The sequence below is a fragment of the Thamnophis sirtalis genome, unplaced genomic scaffold, assembly GCF_051295495.1.
Source record: "Thamnophis sirtalis isolate CommonGarterSnake01/CBP01778 unplaced genomic scaffold, rThaSir2_p1.2 scaffold_3, whole genome shotgun sequence".
Lineage (NCBI taxonomy): Eukaryota > Metazoa > Chordata > Lepidosauria > Squamata > Natricidae > Thamnophis > Thamnophis sirtalis.
Window position 1 is genome coordinate 131,064,446 of NW_028261383.1, and position 24,540 is coordinate 131,088,985.

The following is a 24,540-nucleotide window of genomic DNA, read 5'->3' on the forward strand; positions in this document are numbered from 1 at the left end:
TTGGAAGCCTAGACCTACTAAAATACGATAAAGTCCAAAGATGCTCAAGACTGTTTAATGCTGCAAGAAAGTCCTGGTCACAGGAAATAAATCATCAGATTCCTTCCTCTCCTGTATGAAGGGGAAGCAAAATAACAGACCGTAGATGTGGGGAGGAGGAGAGGAGAGATGCAAATAGTTGAGTTCAGGCTCTGAAAGGGTCTCGGAATGCTGGCTATCTTCCCACCGATATAATGAGGAAGCATTGGGCTTTGCCATTTGCTGGAGTATTTAAGTTATGCTTCCACTAAGCACAATATTTAAACATTACAGCACACCAATAAATCGTATCAGATTCCCTGCCAAAGGAATCAAATGTAGGGGAAGCACTGCAGGTCTGGAGTTTCACCCTGCCGAAAAAAAGGATGTAAGCAGACTGAGAGCTTACATGGGGTATGGACTATTTGCCTTTATTTCCATTTGATACACATGTAAGGTTCTTTCCAACTGAGCTTGATCCTGATGATTTTATGGACACATCCATGCGGTCTTATTGGCAATAATAAGGAAATAATTTGCTATTGTCTTCTTCCATATCTATTTTTACTTGCACAATGAACCCACACGTTTGGTATTTCTTGGTGATCTTCAATACAAGTAGTACATCGGTACCTAATACATTAGTGTAACTGATTGGTTTTTTTGAGATCAGCCAAGATCAGCTAAGTGCTACCATCTACTGTAGGCTTGGAATATCTCTATATTGCAGATAGTGATCAGCAACATTTAGATTTAGCACACACACAAATATGCTAATATAACACATATCATTCCTAAAGTGAGGTTTTAAAATACAGACTGTACATAATAATAAAGAAATGATATAGATAGGATGATATAATTCTTCTAGAAATGAAAGAGCAACCTTTGATGACCATATTAAAATGAACTTTGAATCTCCCTTTTTTAGTACAAGTTCCTGGGGCAGAATGGTTAGATCAGTGGCAAATCAGGACAGAGAAAACCTGGGAGAAATAGTCAGCTCTGAAATGTACCTTATCATGTGCTACAATTTTAGCCATTAGACTATTTTATGGTGTAATCTTGTTGTGGAAATAAAAGGAGAAGGTGGAATAAAAATGCATTTAACATAAACCTTGCCATCTTTTTTTTTTTAACTTTGAGAATCGCTCTGGGTTTTTTTTAACTCCTAAAGATCCAGTAGCTTAATAGCTAAGGGATCATTTTGAAATACAGCGGGACAAATTTTTCAAGATGCTTTGAAGTGAGAATGAGTACATGTGTGACAATTAAGTGAGACCTACTTACAGTTCTCTGAAATTAGCAGCAACTTGTCAGTTCCCAGACCCACAAGGGCCACTGCTGAATGTACTGCTGTGATCCAGAAGATTATACAAGTTTCTGTTTGTATAACAGAAGGGGAAGAAGAGGGATTCTATTTTCTTTCTTTCTTTCTTTTTGCAGGTTAGAAAAAGGCAGGAATCTTCTCTGATAAAGCTAAGGTGGTTTCAGTAGTGTATATTCAACTGAAACAGATCTGCTAAAGGAATTTTCTGCCTTTAGCTAACTTGCATAATGCAGAGATCAGTATTTGTATAAAGTGGGCTAACTGCTTGCAGCGTGACTCCTGTGCCTGCCTCTGATAGGGATTCCTGCAAGAAATCGCCAATCTACAGTGATGACAGGATTTGTTACAGATCATTAACTATCTCACAGAGGAGTTAAAATGTAAGAAAAAATATTAACACACATTGCCTTGAACAACCATGGTGGGAACATGGATTACCAATCAGAGTAACAAAGACACATGTTTGGCCAAGTGAGCCCGGGCATTCATATATGCGCAAGGGAATGCAGATTATTCTGGGATATTTTTTCTTCATATACTAAAGACTAACTCATTCGGTTCAGCAAGAACGCCTTTCCCCCATTCTTAGTTTATTTAAATTTAAATTTTTCTTTTTCCAATTGGATGCCAGTGTGCACAGTTCATTTTATAGGATTTTTTTTCTGTTAAAGAATTAAACATGGTTCTGCATTTTAAAAATGAACCTCGGTATCAAACACTAGTAATCTAGCTAGATCCTTTATACCAAGATCAAGACACAATTCAAAGAAGAAAAGCTTAACTTGAGCATGTTTACACAGTTTCCTATTTCCAAATTTCTTTACAGCATTTCTTACATTAGGAAAAGTTTATGAGTGCCTCTTTTCTGTAATGACATCTTTGCTCAAAGTGCTGCCTTTACTGTATTCATTTGTTGTAAACCCAGTTATAGTCTTCAGGCTTTCTTGTTTTCTCCCACCCACCTCTGGTTGCTACTAACCTCCAAATTTTTTAATGTACATTCCTTTCTAAATCATGGCTGAAGGCTCGCTTGCTTATTCACCTGAGCTCCATTACAGAGAGCCTTGCGCTGCTGCGATGTGGTTCAGTTTAGTTTGCAAAAGAAAAAGAAGTAGAAGAAAAGGGGAGGGGGAACCTCAGCCTCTCAGGAGAAACCCACCTAGGAGCTATCCAGTGCTGAACTCAGAGATGATGGACGATTATGGACCATCTGCACTTTCAGAGCAGGATAGATTTATGAGCTATACAGACAGCTGAAAGAATGTCCATTACTATAACTCACTGGCCTTTTCTAAACAGTCATTTTTTGCCACCATTGCAACGTCCAGGTTAAGAACTGGCAAAAAGAATGTGTGTGTGTGTGTGTGTGTGTGTGTGTTTGTGCGTGTGCATGTGCACATGCGCATGCATTCTTGCTTCACAGCATGATGCAGCAAAGTATACATCTGTATAGAACTAGAATTGGTTCTGAAATATCTCTTGATAATGGTACAGTAAATACACATTTAGTCTTTACAGCCAAGCTTGAATCTAACATTTGGTATGCTGCAACTACAATTAGGTGAGAAAGTATTTATATATATTATTCACTGAGATTTCTCTCTCTCTCTCACACACACACACACACAAAATCTCAGTGTTATTTGCTTTTATCATTACTAAGATCACCAAACATGTGATCCTCCCTTCAGTCAATCAATTCAATTAAAGTGATAATTACAGGCAGTTGTATGAGCATTTCATTAATCAAGCAGGGATGATTTGGATCATCTTTGTCCTAAGTAAATGTCTATAATGATATTCTCATTATATAGGTTCTATAAGCACATGATGCTCCACTCAAACCAAATGTTTTCAAGACTTTTATAAAAAGTCACTAATACTTTACCAGTCTGGAAAACATTACCAAAATGTCTCTACCCATCCATAGATGGATAGAGACATTTCATAGTGTTGAAATGTAAAAGATTGAGACAATAATGAATCTTCCTAAGAGTCACCATCCTGTTAAAATCACTCCAATAGCACAGCATAAAATCACACAGGAAGTCACAAAGAGCCCCAGCAAACTATCCAGGAATCTGCATTAATCTTGTGTCAATGTTTATGACCATCAAAAAAGCACTGGGTATAAATGGGAGGCATGTAACAAGACAGAAGCCATTTATCACTTAGAAGACCATTGGTGCTCATCTCAAGTTTAGCAAAAAGTTCCTGAATTACCCTCCAGATTTTTGGAGGACTATTTTATGGATAGAGGGGTCAAAAGTAATTTTTGTTAGGATACATCATCATTACTATAGCTGGAAGAAACCAATCTATGCTTAATTGTTAAGCATAGAGATGGTGGGTCCTTGATTAGAGATGCTTTGCTGCCTCTGAATATGGATGACTTACTATCCTTGAAAGAAGCATGAATTCTACTTTGTATCAGAAAATCCTACAAGAGAATATCAGATCATCTGTTTGTCAATTTAGGCTGAAGCACAAATGGGTCATGCAGCAATAGGTCATGATTCCAAATACGCAAGCAAGCCTCTAAGAGAAGCGACGAAGAACAAATTCAATGGAATGGCCATAGCAAAGTCCATAACTTACACAGAGATGGTGCAGTGGAACCGAAATGAGCAATTCATGGTAGAAAACTCTCAACTGTTACTGAACTGACAAGAATTTGACAAGAAGAAACAGGCCAACATTTCTATGCAGAGTGTGAGAAACAGATTATCAACTACACAAAGTATCTGCTTGCAGTTAATACACTTACAGATGGTGCAGCTAATTATTCAATATAATGGAGTGTTTATAATTTTCATTGCACATTACATGTTGGATAAGTTTTGTTTATAAAATTAACTACAAAATCATGATGCTATATGTTCATTCATACTCCAGTTATAACTCAGTAGGACCAGCATTCGGCTCCGATAGCATTCAATGGCAAAAATATGTGAACATTCAGAAAATCCAAATGCAAAAAAAAAATTTAAAAAAATCACAGATTTGTAAAATCCTGACTAAAACTTTGCATTTTTAATCTAAGTAGCAAGGCCTTCTTAGCAAACAGAGAATACCACAGGTCATGAAACTCAGAGACTGCAGCAGAGATTGCCAAATTAGTGTTTAGTTTTTCTTCTGGATGTTTACTATAATAGGACAGCCTTCTCCAAATTGATGTTTTCAAACTTCAAATGATTTAGTGAAAGGAATTCTACAATTTGTACAAGTAGAGAAAGAAGTAATTTCCTTTAACTTGCTTAACAGTGCACAGCCACTTTGCAAACTTACACTTTACAATTCTAGTTCTGAATTATAAAAAGAGAGAAATAATTTGGAAAATGAATGCCCAGCTCTTACCATCTATTTTGTTTTCTGAAGACATATGCATTCAATAATCACAAGACCTGAAAACCCACACATGCCTTTATACAAAAGGGAGATTATAAGAGGCACACCTCTTATAGTGACACTACTATAGAGACACACTCACACATGTACATACACATCCCATCCACAGATGTACTTTTTACCTTCATAATGATTGCTCCTATTTTCCTTTTTTCCACACTATGGTATCAACAATCTAATATTTGAATAGGGAAAATATACTAATAAATAACAGTGGCCAGCTCCATGAACCTTCTGCTGATGTTTTAGCCATGGATTACAGCTGTCAAGTGGCAATTAAAAAGGTGTCATAAAATGTTAAGTGATCATATTTCATGGTTCTTAGTCTCCTCTGTTATGAAGAGACTTAAGGTAGAGTGAAATGTGTTTCTCCCATGCTTTTTATTGTGATACCAGAGGATGAAAGAATTTGTTTCCCCTTTGGAAGACTTTGGGCAAAGATCTTGAGCCCAGGGAGAGAGCTGGGAAATCCACTCCAACGTACTTCCTAAGTTGCCTTTGATCACTTTGCTTTGGAGGAACTAATTTTTTTGTCTTTGTAGTTGGAAGCTTAGCTTCTCTTTTGGAGGCTATTGGAATCTGTTCCTGTGAACCAAGGTAAGTGAAAGAAAACATTTGGGGGAAAGTAATTAAAGATTAGGGACATTCTGCTCTGGAAAAATGCTGAGGAAAATTCACATCAAAAGGCTGAATAAACTAGGACAGTGATAGTGAACCTTTTCGGCACTGAGTGCCCAAACCGGTGTGCTTGTATATGCGCATGCCAGAGCATCGGAAACCCGAAGACCAGCTGGTACGCTGCATGCTTATTTTTGGGGAGTTTTTGGGACCGTTTTCAGACCATTTTGGGGGGGCTTTTCAGACTATTTTTCGGGTCATTTTCCAGGGTGTTTTTTGGAGCACTTTCAGGCCATTTTTCAGGCTGTTCTTGGCCCCAAAAATGGCCTGAAAATGGCCCAGAAAACAGCCTGAAAACAGCTCGAAAAATGGCCACATGCACGCTGGAAATCAGAAGAGCAGCTGGCGATGGCGCATGGCCAGAGGGCTCTGCATGCCACCTCTGGCACATCTGCCATAGTTTCACCATCACGGATCTAGGGCCTCATTCCAATCATCATTCAAAATTCTTTATCAAGTTTGTGAACAGAGAAATGGAATGCACAGTTACTCAGAATTTCAGGAGAAAGAAAACTCCTCCAACTATCCTCTTAAGGGCCAGACTCTCCCTAAATGTTGACACCAGCACAACTGTTCCCACAAACACAGTGAGAAGACATCCCTCATCATTTCTTCCCTTGACAATTAATTGAAGTGTGAGATGTCAGGGAGGTGACAGACTGCTGGATAAATGATTGTATAATGAAAGGCTGGACATTCACAAACACACTCTCTTGCCAATAAATAAATCTAAGAAAGCTATAGTTCATAGGATGTAATATCTTGGAAAGACATATTCTTCCTTTAAAATACTTTAGAAAGTAAATTCGCTTTAATTAGAGTTTTTATTTTGTTGTGTCTTTGGCCCAAACTGAATGGGGGTGCTATGGTGTTTGTTTTTTCAATAGGAATTTTACAATAGTAGTTATTTGTTGTAATTGCATTGTTGCTGTTTTATTGTTTATTGCCCATAGCCTGTAGGGAGTGGGGCAATGCCATTAAATAAATAAATAACTCAGGCTGAATGAGAACTGACTAAATAGTAATAGGTTTTCTCTCCATGTTTTATAGGAAGCTACCATATCAAAATAACCCAGTTCCTCTTCCTCACTTCCACTTTAAAGCAGAAACTGGAACAGGAAAAGTATAAGGACTAAAAATATACTACATTAAGCCTTAGTTCAAACCTTCACCGAGGTGTGAATTTAATAGTTGGTTGAAGGAGAACTATTATTTTGAAATGTTATCCCATACATGTCCATATACTTAAAGATGGGAATAATAATACTGGCTTAACTTTCTTAGTTACCATAAGTAACTAAAGTCTACAAAATCTTCAAATATTTTTTAAAAAACCATATAAATTCTAACTCTGACTATAGGTGTTTCTGTATTTAATTAGGTAATAAAGGTTTAAATGTTATATCTGAGAAACCCATAAAATCTGGATGCCCTGTTTCGTCCAACTCTTAACAAATTACTTGAGGATTTGTTGAAATATGCTTTGCTTCAGGAAGTACCACTAGGCTTCCGCAACTGAAGAAGCATGGAGAAACTAGCAGATGTCTTTGCAATAAAGGGAACATGGTCCTAAAGAGTTGCTAAAAGAATCTGTATTTTGTGTGTCAGTTATCACTGACGGTTTGTACTTTTTGAGAAGGAAATCTGTGACATGTAGAAATTCAAGAATAACTGAATAAAAAGAGGGTATAGACATTGTCTTTTTTTAAAAAAAACCCAGGGGTCCATTATAATGATAGTCTTCCTACTCCAGACTCAGAAATTCTATTCCAAAAAGGATGGAACTTGACCTGAGAAACTTTAGACAGTCATTTTCCAGACACAGTTATTGTGTCATAAAATAAAGGACCTATGTGTGCATGAGATACAGAAATACTGAGAGAGAGAGGGAGGGAGGGCGCACACATACAGAGAGATTGTGTCAACATAAAAAGGTAAATTCTCCCTAAAAATGAACAGATCCATATAATTTTACTGCAACAGCAATGGTTTGCCATTGCTATCTTCTAGAATGGTTTTTTTTATTTTCCAGGTGAGCGTTCAGCCCATGCTAGTTTCCCATCCAAGTACAAAGATGGTCCAACTGTCCTCAGCTTTATCACATATACACATCATGCTCTTCTCACTCCAGCTACACTTAACATCAAAAGCAACAATTAACTAAAAGTGAATATTTGCAGTAACAGAAAATAAGACTTCATTTCACATTATTAAAGTTCAATTTTGGAAGGTGTAGAAATAGGAATATTTCTAGCTGATTTTTTTCAGAATATAAAAATGTTTTTCATCATGGGGAAAGCTACCAAAAGTCAGATATAATTAATAAATTGTCAGAACACAATATGATTGACTTGGGGCAAAGTACCTCAGTCATCCATCCTTTCATCCCTCCCTCCATCCTGAATTTGGTTTGCCCCTTTATTTGTGTCCAGGATCTAAAACACAATAAAACACATAAGACAAAGACACCAAATGCAGCCAATGGGAGGAAAAATACCCAAGTATTTAATTCCAAAGTATTAAAGTACTACAGCGCAATGGAGTTTCAGAGATACACAACAGCCTGCAAGAGGAAAAATCTTAAAAGAATTACAGGATTTCCTTTTGCAAGTTGCTAAATGCTCTTAATATATAAATAGTTCCTGGAACACACTTAGTCTTGTCTTGGTCATTTGCAAGACCTAACACAGACAGCCCTGTTCCATGTGGAAAACAAAACAAAAACAAAAATCAGCTGCACCAAGTATTCAAAACAGGATTTGCAAGGAGTGCATCTGAGCCATCTTGTAGCATGTAGCCACAAGCTTCCTACATTTTGCCAGCCTAGCTTCTACTGTGGGTCCTCCAAGTAACATTGTCGGAATGTCGCAAGTAAATGAGATTATAGACTCTGTTTGCCTCAGGTGGTGAGACAAGCTGTGAATGTTCCCTTATTAACTAAGCAGAAAAAGGCTCAACCTCATCTTCCACATCAGATAAGGTAGAATTCCAGAAAAGCTGTAGAAAGAAAAAGCAGCCATACTGTGGGGTGCCATATTAAGGCAGGCCATTCACTCACATTCAAGATCCTCTTCTTTCCCATGCTATAGATTCAGATCTGATAACTGCTATCAAGCAAGAATGTGTGTGTGTGTGTGTAGGTAGGTAGGTAGGTAGGTAGATAGGTAGGTAGGTAGGTAGGTAGGTAGGTAGGTGTATAGGGATAGATATATGATAGATGATAGATGATAGATGATAGATAGATAGATAGATAGATAGATAGATAGATAGATAGATAGATAGATAGATAGATAGATAGATAGATAGATATCTCCAAATATTTTCCCTGTATTCCATTCACTGGTAGGCTGGCTTAAAACTAGCTAGATAGCAACCTTTGCTTAAGGCACAGAAAAAAGATTAGCAGTTAAGAGAGTGAATGTAAAGTAATACCCCTAAGGACCAAACTACACATTACGTTTGCTATATAAAGAGTACTTATACTTTTCATTTAGAAGTGGGTGGTTGCTGTATGTAATCATATTTGAGGATGGAAGCAATCCTTCCTCATTCACTAGATAGATTCTTCCTCCTCCTTTAATTTATGAAGAAAAGATACAGTTGCACTACACATGCAATAGGCCGAAACAGAGAGTGATTCCTATGGTGGCTGCATATGAATCACTTCTGGAAGAAAACTGTACCCAAGGCCTCCCTGAATCACAACTAGACTTCAGCGTCTTCATGTACATTAAAGGTGCTAAATCACAGATTCTTTCTTTAATAAAAGAGAGATAATGTTGGCATCTGGACAAAATCTGGACCTGAAAGGATTCCTCACTGGTGCCACAGGAACCAAAGAGACCCATAGCTTATTGAGGTAAGGTGCCAGGGCATCTTTCACCATGCCAAAAATGGACATGCACAATACAAATTCCAGAAAGACCTGGAGATACACTGGAATGTCCATTACCAACCAAGGCTGTGCTGATGTCAGGAAGCACAATGTCTTGGCCACGCTTCTGGGAAGCAAATCATTGGTGCCAAATTCAATTTGCTGTGCCTTTCTTCCACTTCAGATTTTTGAGTGGGCGTGAACACAGGTGAGAAGTCCACTATGGAAGCTCCTAAGTAGTATTGCTTGTATACATCTGTCTATGCTGTTGCAGTGGTGAGCCGGGGGGGGACTCTGCCCTCATCTCTCAAGCAGTTGTGATGAAGGGAAGAAGCTCAAGCATAAAACAAACTGCTTGCAAATAGTATCTGGCAAAACCACTTACCTGACAATTTAAAGAACTACAGTATCTGCTCCCGTTTCACAGCAAAGAATGTCTAGCCACAGCATGCAATCATATGATGCGGTCAAATCATAGACAAATGCCAGCTACCCAGTTAGCTGCATAACAAGGAACAAAAATATTTGCTGCAGTGATTCTTTTCCCCAAACTCCATGAGAACATGGAAATAATTAATAGGCTAGCCTAGAGTAAAGTCCATCCTTCCAGGGTTCCTTACTTAGGAAAAGGGAGAGCTTTTTACTCCACAACTGTTGTTTTGGTATCCCTGCCCTCTTCTTGCTCAATATGATCTATATGATCTATAAGAGACACTTGAACATAAGGACTATAGCACGCTCTACTATAGTAACTGCAACCTGATGAAGAGTACATGACAGTGATGGCTAACCTTTTTCTAAAGATGTGCCAAAATTGTGCGTGTGCACATGCCCCCCATCTGCGCATGCGCGAGTGACACCCCCCACCTGTGCATGCATGAGCAACCTCCCACTGCACTGCATATGTGCAAGCGACCCCCATGAGGTGGAGAATTTTCACCCACCCCAGGCTCCGGAGGCTTTCCTGAAGCCTGGGGAGGGTGAAAACGGCCTCCCCTGGAAGTTCGGGAACGAACTTCCGGTTTGCCCATTGGGCTGTTTTTCACCCTCCCCAGGCTTCAGGAAAGCCTCCGGAGCCTAGAAAGGGCGAAAAACAAGCCCAATGGATGAACCGGAAGTTTGGAAAAAAACTTCCAGTTGGGGTGTTGGGCCTGTTTTTTGCCCTTTCTAGGCTCCAGAGGCTTTCCTGAAGCCTGGGGAGAGTGAAAATGGTCTCCCCTCACCCTCTGGAAGGTTGAAAATCAGCTGGGATGTCCCAGAGCTGAGGGCTGCCGAGGCTGTCGTGCCGCCAAATTTGGCTCCGCGTGCCATCTGTGGCACGTATGCGCTAGGTTCATCATCATGGGTATATGCTATAGAAATATCATGTCAGGTCTTCCCACCTTTGGCATGAAATAACAGCATTATTTTATACAACGAGGGGCAGGAAAATCGCAACAGACTGACATCCAACTCCCCATGCTTCACTAGAAAGAGAATTTCTCTAGGAAATTCCCTCCTTATTTAGAACACCAAGCCAAATTTGCCGCAAAGAAAGCCATCTCTTTCTCCCCGTCCATTGTGCACTGTTCCTAGAGGGCCCCCACTGTATCCCTTCTTATTCTGCGTAATATTCATCATGCTGGTTTATTTATGGGCCCCCTTATTCGGGTAGGTATTTTTCAGGCCTGGTGAATAAAACATAAACCTCTGCAGTTTGTCAGAATGCATGCAGCTTTTCTGAAGCTGGCCTGACAAACGGTCTTTGGTTTTCTCTGATGACTGCACTTCGAGAGGAATATATTTGAATCTGGATTCTTGGCACTCAAGGGAGGAACAAAAACTTTCCCCCATGGAATAAGGTTTTGTTTTTTTCACAGCTTTCTGGCAAAGCGCGATAAACCATTCTGGACTACCATAGGCTGCAAAGCACAAAAACAGGATTGCATACCAGGAAACAAAATGTGCATTGTTGGGCTAAGAGTCGATGGGAGGGCGGGAAAGGCTGAGGAATGAAATAAGGAACCCTTAATACCTTTCTCAGAAATCACACGTAGAGGGCTAGTTTTACCTGCAGAACTTCCAAGTTCCTTGCAACTTCTGCTGCTTGCCAAAAAATGGCTCAAGGAAGCCTCAGATTAAACATTTTCATTTAGGTCCCCCCCTGAGCAATCTAACTTGTTTCTAATCCAAAACTTCACAGTTGTGGGAAGTAGCTGAGTAAAAAAAGCCCACCTTCCATGTGGCTGATTATTCTATCCAGGCCTCCTGACTTTAACCCTATTAGAAGGTATTAAAGGAGATGATGGATATATGATGGGGGGGAAGCGGGGGGGGGGAACTACAAAAAAATAAGGCATCTAGGCAGGGGTGTGATTGAAAAATGTTAGCAACTGGTTCTCTGCCCGGTTGCTCGGTGGGCGTGGCCATGCTGGGCATGGCCTCCTTGGCCTCCTGCACCATGGCCCGGGGGTGTGTGTTATCACTCTCCCCAGGCTCTGGAGGTTTTCTTTGAGCCTCCAGGAGGGGCAAAAACTTCCTCCCCCAGGCTCTGGAGGCCTTCCGGAGGCCAGAAACGGGCCCATTTCCAGACTTCCAGAAGGCCCATTTTTCACCCTTTCAGAGCCTCCACGTGGGCCTTGCACTTACCTGGCATGATGAACGAGCAGCATGGAGACTCCTGAGAGGGGAGGGGTGGGCACGGCCAGCCAGTCCTTGCAACTATGGTTCGGAGAACTGGATGCAAAATTAACATCTGGTTTGCCTGAACCGGTGCAAACTGGCTGAATCCCACCTCTGCATCTAGGCTACTGTCCCAGAGTTAAATTATCTGGGTCAGCTTCTAGAAGGCTGAGATGGGATGGGAACACTGTCTTTTCTTATGGTATAAACCTGAGTTTAAAATGATAAAAATCCAACTCTATGCTGACCCACTTCAAGACATTTGTTTTCTTTGGCCTTTGGCCAGTGAGGTTTTCTCCCCTTCTGGTAAGTTTCTGTTTATAGAAGCAATGCATCATGCTTTCTTCTTGTTCCTCATCCCTTCCCCTCATTTTTAGTTCCTTGGAATTAGCCTTTACTTTGAGTGACAAGTCCCTCCACTTTTCTTAGCAGCATTTTTGGAAGTGATTTGCCCTTGTCATCTTCCTAGGGCTTAGAGAGAGTGACTGGCCCAAGGTCACCCAGCTGGCTGTGTGGCTCAGACAGCACTAGTACTCAGCGCCTCCTGTTTTCTAGCTTGGTGCCTTAACCACTACACCAAGCTATCTTTCTTCTCCATATTACCTGTTTAGAATTCAATTTGTTAGCCTTTTATCTTGTGGCTTCCTTGGCATATTTAAATAGTGAGATCAAATGACCTTGCTTAGCCTGTGGAATTAGACTGGAAGCAACGCTTTGTGATGTCCTGTTTAAAAGCCACAGTGCCTCCCACAAGTTCAGGGGACCCCATGAAAGTTGCCAGGAGGCATAAAACAGATAAGGGAATTAATTGCCTCCTCCAAATTACACCGCCATTGCCTTGACATGGATACCTGTTCCTGTTTGCAACCACTCCCCCATGTTGCGCCCTGGATGATCCATGGCAGCCGTGGTGGCCATGAACTCCCACGTTGTCTCAGATCCTACTACTAGAGAAGGTAGATTGAAGCCCCCCCCCCCCAAACCATAAGGCTGGGGAACTCTAACCCAGAGTCAAAGAGCTCAGGCAAGGAGGTTGCTGTGCAGTGGGGAGGCTGTTGCAATAGCAAAAATCCCAACTGATCCCACCGTAATGAACAAAGTCCCACATTCTGTGACCTGTGTGCAGCTCCCAATGAAGCTGTAAGAGATTCTCGGATGACAATCACCACACTTTCACCCCTGCATCAGAGTTTCAGCTGATGACACACCCAGTGGTGGGATTCCAATAATTTGACAACTGGTTCTCTACCCTAATGACCATCTGGGTGGGCATGGCTCGGTGATCATGTGACTGGATGGGCATGGCCAACTCAATGTCATGTTGATGGGAGCTCCGCCTTAGCTGTTACAATGTAATAAAGTTTAAACAGAGAGGCAGTTTCTGTAAGCAGGGCAATAAAGATTAGGCTAGAAACAACACCAGAATGTTTCCTTCTTACCTTCCTTACAGGATTAGCCTTGTAAAGTGGAAAAAACAAAAACAAAAGGAGATTTCTTCCAACAATCGGTTCTCCCAATTGCTTAGAAAGTTAACAACTGGTTCTCCTGAATCCCACCACTGGCACTTGAAACCCAGTTTGGCATATCTCCGAAAGAGCTAACTCTCCTTTCCAGACCCAGCCAGGTCTTGGTGATATGTGCCAGGTTGGCCTTCTCCTCGATGATTTAATCACTAATGAGGGAGGCCTTTTTATTGACTGACCTGGTATTTAGTAGCAGCAGCTAAAAGTCAGGGCCACCAAAGGTCTACTGACACTGACTGAAGGTTACTGGAGCCGAGGCCAAGGAACTAGAACACAAACCAGTATAAGACAATGGTCCTGCAGTCCCCAAGAACAGCCAGTTCCCTGTCTCCCACCATATCCTCCCATGCCATAATCACTGCCATAATATTATGGCCTGCCCACACTCCCCAATGACGGGCCCATCCCCACAGCCAGGGGAGGTAAGAGCAGGAACCTTTCATTGTTCTCTCCAAACATGCCTGGGTGAGAAAGCAGGGAACCTTCAGCCCTTTAGCTTTACAGTTCACTTAGTGACTTACAACGGTTCACTTATTGACCATCTGAAGTTATAACGGCACTGAAAAAAACCTAATCTATGACCGTTCCTTTATGACTTTGCAGCATCCCCATGGTCATATGATTTACATTCATGGATGTTTTACAACTGACTCGCATTTATGACGGTTGCAGTGTCCTGGAATCTGCACAAGCACCTTTTGCGACCTTCTGACAAGCAAAGTCAATGGGGAAGCCAGATTTACTTAACAACTATGTTACTAACTCGACAACTGCAGTGATTCACTTAACAAATGTGGCAGGAAAAGTTGTAAAATGAGGCAAAACTCACTTAACACATTCCTCATTTAGCAACATCAATTTTGGGCTCAATTGTGGTCGTAAGTTGAGGACTACCTGTACTAACTCTCAGTGACATAAGGGTACCCAGCCACTGCTTCCTCATTCACTACAATACATTCATACTGCCTACAATGTATTGATATACACTAACACAATGTGTGGAGAAAGCTAGAAGCAATTTAATTGGCTTTCTTTTCCACCTGCAAATGAGCTTATCTCTAGGTATTGTATCTATGAAATAAAATGACATCTAGTATAGACTTTTCCAATTTCATGCACATATATACTAGAACCAGTACAGTGTTAGCAATGAAACATGCTTAAAAATATGTGGAATAATTATATACCACTAGCCGATAGCCTGGTGTTGCTCGGGTATTTATTTATAGGGGGAAAATGTCCAGACCAAATGTAATTTCTAATGTTGGATTTTCCCCCTTGCCAGAAGGAACCCCCTTGTGGAGTACTGTGAAGCCATTACCATAGCAACTCCACTGTGTTGCACAGTAGAAGCCATTTCACAGCAGTACAGTAGAAGCCATTTTAAGGCACAACAGGCAGTATCTTAACAGAACACACACGCTGAGGGGTTTTAGGGATGTCTTCCTCCCACAGTATTTGTTTCCAGAGTGTAAGTCATCTGTGTACCAAGTTTGGTTGAAATTGCTTGAGGCATTCCAGAGTTATGCTGGAACACACACACAGTCGTTTTTATATATAAAGATTATTATTATTACTATCATTACTATTATTATTATTATGAGGTTAATCTTTGGTGAGATTCACAGCCTTTGGGGCTGGTTGGTAGCTCAACAGCTCGAGTCCTAACCAAGGACCTAGGAACTGTTAAGGTAACGTCGGAGGATATAAGCTGTTCCAAGTAGGGTGGTTTTTTGTAGAATCAGAATGTTCAAGTCCGATAAATTTAGAATTTCCAAATAGCGAAGCAGCCTTTTAGGGATGACTACTACTACTACTTCTACTTCTACTACTACTACTACTACTACTACTACTACTACTACTACTACTACTATTTATTATGCCATTCCCCTGTCTATATTTAGTAGGGCAATTATCTTATTTTATGCTAGATACTTAACATGGTAAGAGTTAACTAGAATTATCTATATAAGATTGAAGGAGTTAAACAGGAGAAAGAGAAACAAACAGGTGTGTCTACAACTGAAATAAATCCAAGCTGTTTCTGAGGAACTAAACATTCCTCTTTCTTCTATCCTAATAAAAACCAAAAAGTCAAGCAAAGAATTGTATTTTATTACATCAAGTAGCATTCAGAATGCAGAGAAGATTTGAGTTATGTATCAGTCAAACACTGATGTTCAAAGCAAAATTATATTTTCAGTTGGGGAAAAAATTGAATGATTAGCTAAGACAAAGAGGAGAAAGGTTGGAACTCAAGCTCTTTTTGACAGATTACAAACTGTCCTCCCATATTGGCAGGACCTGCAAAATAATGTTTAAAAATCAGAAAAAGTAACCTACTAAGGAGTTCTAAAGAAAACACACTGCAGGGCTCGCTCCCTCTCTCCCTCCCCCCCCTCTGTGTGTGTGTGTGTGTGTGTGTGTGTGTGTTTCATTTCAGTTTTCAAAATCACTGGGCTAATGGAATCTTTAAATTGTAAAGGGTAGAAAGGGCAAATCTAGTAACTATATGAAACACTTTTGAGTTAGTCACTAGTGCTAACAAAGCAACGCTATTTCAGGCTTTGCTAATAAATATTACCTTCACTCTTCCAAACAAAAACCTTCAAATTAAAGAGAACTGATTATTTATGTTACAAGATAAATCCAGGCACACCATTACCATCAAGCCCAGTGTAAAATAATGTTCTCCCTCAAACTCATTATGTCCAATTTTGAGTACCTCACACACATAAAAAAGGTGAATACAAATTGGTACAGCCTACATTTTGAGGACCCTAAAAACTCTCATTTTGAGGCTATAAGAAAACAAGCGGCTATAAGGAATGATTGAGGAATCTGGGCACTCTGAAGAAACCAATTAAGGGAGGAGGATGAAATAGTACTTTTCAAATACCAGAAGATGCTTCATATAATAGGATTACATTAGGGGAGGGGCAATCTTGTTGTGAAAAAGAGCTGTGTGATGCTTCACTCGGGTAATTTGATTCCAAGGATTTGATCAAATCACCCCTTCAATCAGACTCTTTGAATCATTTTTTAAAAATTCTTTAAGGTGTCCTTAAATCAGTTTTAATCTTTGAGGTGCCCTCAAATATAACATCAAAGAGATGTGAAGATGACTGAGAAATTTAGTAGGCTTTCTGGTTTTAAAAACAAATTCTGTTGCAAATTTACTTTCATATATGGACGAAGCTGGCGGGTTTTGATATGGTGCTTTTGACATGATGCCAATATGAGTAGGTAGTCAGTTGGTTTTGTCACCTGTGTAAACTCAAGTATTTTTGAAAATGCTGTACTGCTATTTATGTCTCACTCTTCTGTTAAAATTTGTTTAGACAGGTTTGCTGGGAGAGAGGTTTTCATTCCATTGCTCCTTTTTACCTTTCCCTCTCTTTCATGTGAATCTCTTTTCTCACTTCAATACCATTTTATCCTGACCTAACTCTCAATTTATCTGACCAGCACTATTAGCCCCTAGATCCAGTTTGTCTCAAGTTCTTCAACTTTTTCAATTTCCCTTTTAGTTTTTTATTCTTCCCATGCTCATCCGGAACAATTCCTTTTTCTCTCTCTCTTTCTAATACTTGCTTTTGTCATATCTTGTCCTGAAAAAGTTAACTTTTTAAATACTGCATTTCTCTGAAAATAAGACAAGGTCTTATTTTCTTTTCACCCCCAAAATAAGTACTTGGCCTATTTTGGGGAAGGTCATCATTTTTGAGGGGCAGGAGGTGGCGAGCATGGTCACCTCATGGCTGCTGCTGTGTTGCAATATTTTTGAGGAGGGCTTATTTTACCACATGCGCTCAATAAGCCAAGTGGGTTTATTATTTGGGGAGGGCTTATTTTAGCACATGCGCTCAATAAGCCAAGTGGGTTTATTATTTGGGGAGGTCTTATTTTCAGGAAAACAGGGTATGTATGTATGTATGTATGTATGTATGTATGTATGTATGTGAATAAGTCTGATGTAGCATGCTTGTTATGCTAAATATTTTGGAAAGATTTTATTTGAAAGCTGAAGTATGATTTCAGCATAAGTGCTTATATACACTTGGCTGGGGAGTTTTGAAGGTGCTGTGCAGTTCTCACCCTGGTTATCTCTGCCTTTAAAAAGAGTGTTACAGGGGGAAAGGTTTGAAAAAAAATATTGTGGTGAAATCCTTGATGCGACTCAGCTCAAGCATGATAATATTAATGTCTTGTAAAGGGTTATGTCAAGCCTGCTATTTTCATGTTGTTCTCCACCACGATCAAAACAGTGCAAGCATTTTCAAGCTTCCTTGTGACAGGTTAGGATCTTAAATTGTTAGCTGAAAACCAATTGGGCTGCATTGAATCATGCTGCCTTTCTATCTAGAATCTTCCATTTGAATGGAATGTGACCACGCATGAATCTCAAATCTTGGATCTTGACTGATTCAAGACTCTGCCAGTTACCCTGCCGGGAGATCCTCAAACTGAAATGGGATTCCCATATGTATTAAGGCACTTTCCAGCCTTGAAGTTTCTGCACTGATCAGTGAACTGAGAGTGCTTTCAGCCCCAGAGTTCTAAATCCTTTAGAAATCCTGTCATGCCATCAGATGCAAGCCAGCTACAGATGCTTTCAATCATTCCCTACCTCTCCTCTCTCATACTAACTTTGTCTTCATTTTGTCATTTGAGGAATTTTTGGCTCTCCCCCAAAACCCCTATTATAAAAATCAAACTATTTAAAAAATGGAAAAAAAGAACGAAGCCAAGAGATTTCCCTGTGCCACCATCTGCTAATTTACAGGGTTATTTGTGTCAGCAGTTTAGAAAGAAGCAAAGTGATATCGGGAGGGGGACACAAAATATATTCCGTAGATGCAGTTTTAGAAATGGGATTACTGGTTTCTATACACAGAACTTGCATTTCACAGATTTAGAAATGAAAATGGCATACATTACTCTTTGTTCACTCTGAAACAAACTCAACCTGATACATCATGGATGGGTACAAAAATACAGTTCCAATGAACTGGAGCAACACAGATGTGAGCTTGCATATTAAAGGAAGCTTGCTTTGAGCAATTAGTGGTGACAAACCATCTTTAGTGCTAAAAGGCAAAGGCCATTAAGGAAGCAGTTCACCAGGCCACCAGGGGAAACACTGACTGCTTCTTCATGCTCAAGTGCCGGACTCCCTCTGGTTGACAACCCTCAACTTTCTTCCTGACATTTGTGGAGGAAACGCTGTAACATCGCTGTAACATCGTATGCGCAGGCATGGTAATCTTCTGAGTCTTCTGACCATCTTATCAGAAGAATAACCATCTGCCCGTCTTTCTCTAGCTCCAGCTCGGACTTGAATAATGGAATGAGTAAGAAGGAATTCTTCCTAATCTTGTATGACTTATGACAGTCAAGACCCATTCAATATTTCCAAAGAAGCAAAAGGTCAAGGGAAGAAAAGCTGGAATACACAATAGGAAAGTGGGCTGTTATCTATGTACTTATTGACATCGGGGATGCACTGAGGAAAAATGATTGTATAGTTGACCGTGTTTGTGTTTTTAAAGTCCCAAGCTAAGTCTCTTATTAGGGAGTAAAGTTTCATTTCCAATCCAGATAAAAGATTCATAGGTAGCAGGACTGCAATATGATTTGGCCTGAGTTCTTGAAATTGTTGCCAGCCAGAGTATATCACTCTGGTTACATAAATGAATGGTTGGCCATAACGGCTTTTTTCATAACTCCATTTACCAAACACACAGAGAACAGAGTTCTGCATCTAGGGCTGCACCCTTATTTTTGATTACATTCATTCCTGAACGTACTGTGGGCCAATATTAGAACAATATGAGTCTGGTCCTCTTTACTATCCATGGCCGCAGCAAGGGCAAGCTTGTAGACATCAGCCCTAGAGCTGCAAGGAGCCACATTTCGGCTCTTTATAAAAAGGGGAATATATTTAATCAGATTAAAGGAAATGGAGGCAATATAACACAAGGGAACAAAAAGAAGCAATTCTCTGTGAGAAAGGGAATCAAATGAAGAGGCAAGCCCTGTAGAAGACAATGAAAAACAAAAACAGGGGATGGCAGAGAAATCCCATCATATACAATGCATTTCACGTTATTGGAATGGAAAGAACATGCTTTCATCCTTTACAGGGGAAAAAAAGTAGTAGTAGTAGTTGGTGACATAATTATTAACGCCAGAAGGGCAGAGAGATGCAGGTGTTCTTGACAAGACAAGAAAGAGAAACATTCCGGTAATAGTTGACTCTGTCTTGTGAAGAACAGAAACATGGAACAGCCAGTCCCTCTGGTTCATGAAGTTCACTGTCTGCTAGGAGCAAGGATCAGGAAGAGGCAACACAATTTCCAAGACTTATCAGTTCTATTGGTAATTACTGGGCTAATTCATGTGTGATAAATGCTATTGCAGGGGTGTCAAATTGGTGGCCCTGGGCCAGACGTGTCACGCACAGGCCACGCCCATCCCAGTTCTGCAAATCGGAAAAACACCGCAAAACGTCACGTGAGGGCAATGTGACGTGCCGTGTTTGACACCCATGTGTCAATTGTGAAGAACAGCTTCACCGTGGCGGTTTGAAGACCTAAGAAGGAGTCTCAAGAATTGAGGTTTAGGTGCTATCCTCACAGAGGATGACAAGAATATTATAGGGGCATCATTGGCTACAAAAATCCTTGCATCAGGAGCAATTTAGTTACTAAAAGGATGGTAGACTATTGACACTTTCCAAGAATTGACAAAAACATATTTGGTGAAAGCATGGTCCGTTTGGATGAGGAGAGATTTATACTGAAACCTTGCTGTTGGAGACAAAAATCCTGGGGTAAGGACCTCAGATAAAGATTTGTGCACTATGAAAGGAACCAGCAGTGTTGCTTTTAATGGGGCTTATTAAAACACTCAATAAAGTATCAAGAAGAATATTGGCTCATAGCATTCAAGACCTTCATTGTACATTAATGCTCAAAGTATGGAAAATGAACAAGATGAGCTTGAACTCTTAGTTCAAAAGGTCTTTAATAGACATAATGGAGACCTGTGAAAGTGATGCTATAACCTCCATGCAGCAACTGAAGGATATAACTTGTCTAAAAGAAGCAACAGAAAGAGAGAAGGAATTGCACCGTATATTAAAAGTATCCACACCTCTTCAGAAACCCAAGTTAATGAATTTGGTGATTCTGTAGAACGCATTCTGATTAAAATAACTGAGGAATAAAAATAATTCTGTTGTGTACTACCCAACTGAAGGGATGGCATAAAAGGCATGAAATATTTTGATAAGCAGCTTAATTATATCCCAGCATCTGTTAGAAGACAAATTCCCTCAAGGATATTTTTTCAATGGGGAAAAAAATCTTCTGAAAGAGTAGGAAAAGGCAAAAGGGAAGAACTTACTGCTAACCAATTGGGAAGACTCATCCAAGAATGCAGAAGTAGCTGTGATGTTCAAAGTAAATGATAGTGTAATACTAGGGCTCCTTGTGTTATTCTGCACTGTCATTCAGGAGCTTTTAATCTATTCCCCCCTGCTTAGAATTGATTGGCCTAGTTATGTAAATGGCTGTTAACCATTCACTTCATAGCCACTTAAACCTTAAAATCCTCTGGCAATTAGCCAAGTTGGAGAGCAACCTGATCCTTGGCAATCCCAAAGTGCTCTGCATGGACCAGCGATTCTGGGATCCTCCATTATTAAAATCTAGTCAGCAGGCAAAAACAACTGTCCGGACCAGCTTAACCACAGCTCCTTTTCACATTAACAATTCTTTCTGTATTTTATCATATCTGATTATCCCCTCAACAAGCAACTGTTGCCAAGTATATTGCATGAGTCTGACCCTACCCTTTTTGTCTTCCCCATATCAAAATACAGTAAAACTTAACTTTAAGGAAAAGGTTGGGAGTGGTGTCTGGTTACATTTGAAAGGAGCCCTCATTACTTGCTGGAGATGCTTTTGGGGACTCCTGCATTGACCAGGAGATTAGATGTTACGAATTACAGATAACTTCTAACCCAAACATTCAGTTGTTCTATGATAGGACATGCAATTATGCAGCGCAGAATGAATAGACAAGATTGAAATGTGAGGTAGATAAACATGTGGGCAGGAAATACCTATTTATTTTCAGTATTTAACTTTCTAGAACCAACTGCATCCAAGAATACAGAAGGAACTTGCTAATGGACTTTGTGTTTTACCTTTAAAGATCCTGGAAAATGTGCGAAGTGCCAAATGACTGGAGGAAGACAAATGTTGGTTTCAAACATTTTGAAAAAAGAAGACTCCAAGGAACTACAGACCAATCAGCCTGACACTGGGAAGGTTCTGCAGAAGATCATAAAGCAATTGATTGGTAAACGCATTGAAAACAACACAATAAATTACTATCTTTCTCCTCCTTTCTATTTTGGCTTGAGTAATCTCCTTAGTAGATTATGGAATATTATTTATAGGATACTATTTATAATACAGGCAGTCCTTGATATACGACCATTCATTTAACAACTGCTTGAAGTTACAATGGGCCCAGAAAAAAATGACATGAGCCACCTTCAAAGTTACAACCATTGTACCACTGCCACAGTGATGCAATTGCAATTTGGACACCTGGCAACTGTCTCACATCTATGATGCCTTATGGTGTCCTATGGTCACATGAGCCCAATTTGCAATTTCCTCATCTGACCTTTAAACAACCAAAGTCAATTGGGGAAGCTGGATTCGCTTATTGGCCATGTGATTCATTAACAACTATATAAACTGCTTAACAACCACAGTGATTCACTTAATGATCACAGCAAAAATGGTTGTAAAATCAGATCTGGTTGTGTGACAACTCAATACCGACATTGCTTAGTAATCAAAATTCTGGTTTCAACTCTGATTGTAAGTCAAGTACTACCTGTATATCCTTTTTTTACCACAATTAGTTACATGAGATTTCAATGGCATGCCAATTAACAAGATATATATCTCAAAGAATTCTTATCAACACATTCTCATTAACTGGAGTAAATATGGAACGGGGTATTACAAAGGTTTGGCCCATGCCTTATACAATTCAGTATTCTACTAATGATGCAGATGACAGAGAGGAGGGAATGGCCATGAAATCTGCAGATTACACAGAATTAGGCAAGTTAATAGTCCTAGAACTGGGGTCCCCAGCACCCAGGTCACAGCCCACAAGTCTGTGGCTTATTCAGAATTGGGTTGTGTGAGTGGCGGGATGGAGTACCCAGGCACGCAACTCAACTTGTGTGAGCAGCAGGTCAGTGGATACTCATATATGTGGGCACTGGCCCGCCACTCACATGGCCCAATTCCCCTCTCTCCCCACCAGGCGGGCCACCAAATCTCAAAGGTTGGGGATCACTACTCTACTTGAAACTGAACCAGATGGATATTTCTTCCAACACTTGGGAATTAGATTAGTTAACTGGAAGCTGAGTAGCAGCAGAGTAGGAGTACGAAAAAAGAAAAGAAAATTTAGGTTGTGTTAACAGAACTAGAAAGTAACAGTAGAAAGTAATTGCTCCACTATATTCCACTTTATTCTGTAGTGTATTGCATTTAAGCTTCATGCCAATAATGTAACACAATGACAATGACACATATGAAATGCTGCAACCTATGTTCTTAGATATTGAGATGAAAGTTTGTAATCATGGCGTGTGTGTAATGTCACAAACACACTTTTCATTGTGGCTTCATATTGGTTTGTGGTTGATACTATGCCTGTAACTCTCTGACAAGATTTTACAGACATAACTTTCATATAAGTAAGATCTTGTAACTTGATAGATAATTCAACTTTCATACCAGTCTCCCTGCTTCTTAATATCTGATTAAAGGTGAATGACTGACTTGGTCATGAGAAGAAAAAAATATTTGCAATCATTGCCTTTAAATTAAAACTTTTTATTACATCCAGTTAAATTTTCATTATCTTTAGCATAAGATGAAGCCCATCTTGCTTTGGTAGGATCATAAAATTGGAAGGGATTTTAGAAGTCATCTAGCCCAGTCCTTCTTTAGTGCAGAGTGTCAATTATAAATAAAGGTAAAGGTTCCCCTTGAACATATGTGCTAAGTCGTTCCTGACTCTAGGGGCCGATGCTCATCTCCGTTTCAAAGCCGAAGAGCCAGCGCTTTCTGAAGACGTCTCTGTGGTCATGTGGCTGGCATGACTAAACGCTGAAGGTGCCCGGAACGCTGTTACCTTCCCACCAAAGGTGGTCCCTATTTTTCTACTTGCATTTTTACGTGCTTTCAAGCTGCTAGGTTGGTAGAAGCTGGGACCAGTAACGGAAGCTCACTCTGTTACACGGCACTAGGTATCCAAACTGCTGAACTGCCAACCTTTCTGATCGAAAAGCTCAGAGCCTTAGCTACTGAGCCACCGTGTCCCATTATAGCTATAGATTTATTTATCAGAGATTTTGGTTTCAACTGCACATTTTCCCCATTTCAAGATTTGATCTGACTGCATGACAAGCTAAGCCATACACCGTAATTTGGATTACAATGTCATTAGAGTCCCTTCCATAAATCAGCTGTGCTTAAAGAAGAGTTTTTTTTATTGCCAGGATATAAAATTTGGATAAATAACAAATTATTTAAATCACTATAAACCAAAATAAAATGTCAATAGATGCTCATAATACCAAGCTTTTAAACTTTTTTTGAACCTAAAAAAATCAGTCCATAAACAAAAAACCAAGAGGGTATTCCATCTCATTTCTCTATAAACATTTTAATAAGACGATGTGTGTTTGATTCATTAGGAATGAGGAGATGACTGAGCTCCAGCCACATGGCTAGATTTAATCTTTGAGCCAAAGATCAGGCAGATGGTGCTAAATGCTTAAACCTCCTGAGAGGAAGGGCGCAAACAATGTTTCTCATCTCTGAGTGTTGTAATAGATTTATTGTTACCCTCACTATGAAATCAAAAGTAAGGAAAATCAGGAATATTCCACTTATTTTCATTGTGCCCCGATTCCAATATTTTGAGGTGCTTCTTTTGCT

At 39.9% G+C, this 24,540-nt stretch overlaps 1 protein-coding gene across 3 annotated transcripts in view; it reads right to left on the reverse strand.

Annotated features, from left to right (window-relative positions):
* The window catches only part of RBFOX3 (RNA binding fox-1 homolog 3), a 464,758-nt gene that overhangs the window by 173,849 nt on the left and 266,369 nt on the right, over positions 1-24,540 (reverse strand). For 2 of the 3 annotated variants that reach the window (XM_087710112.1, XM_087710113.1), the window contains one exon: positions 21,708-21,834. The exons of the other annotated variant lie outside the window; for it this stretch is intronic. In XM_087710112.1, the coding sequence (XP_087566238.1) occupies positions 21,708-21,776 (69 nt within the window). In that variant the 5' untranslated portion in view covers positions 21,777-21,834. The remainder of the gene's footprint in view (positions 1-21,707; positions 21,835-24,540) is intronic. 3 annotated transcript variants of the gene reach the window in all.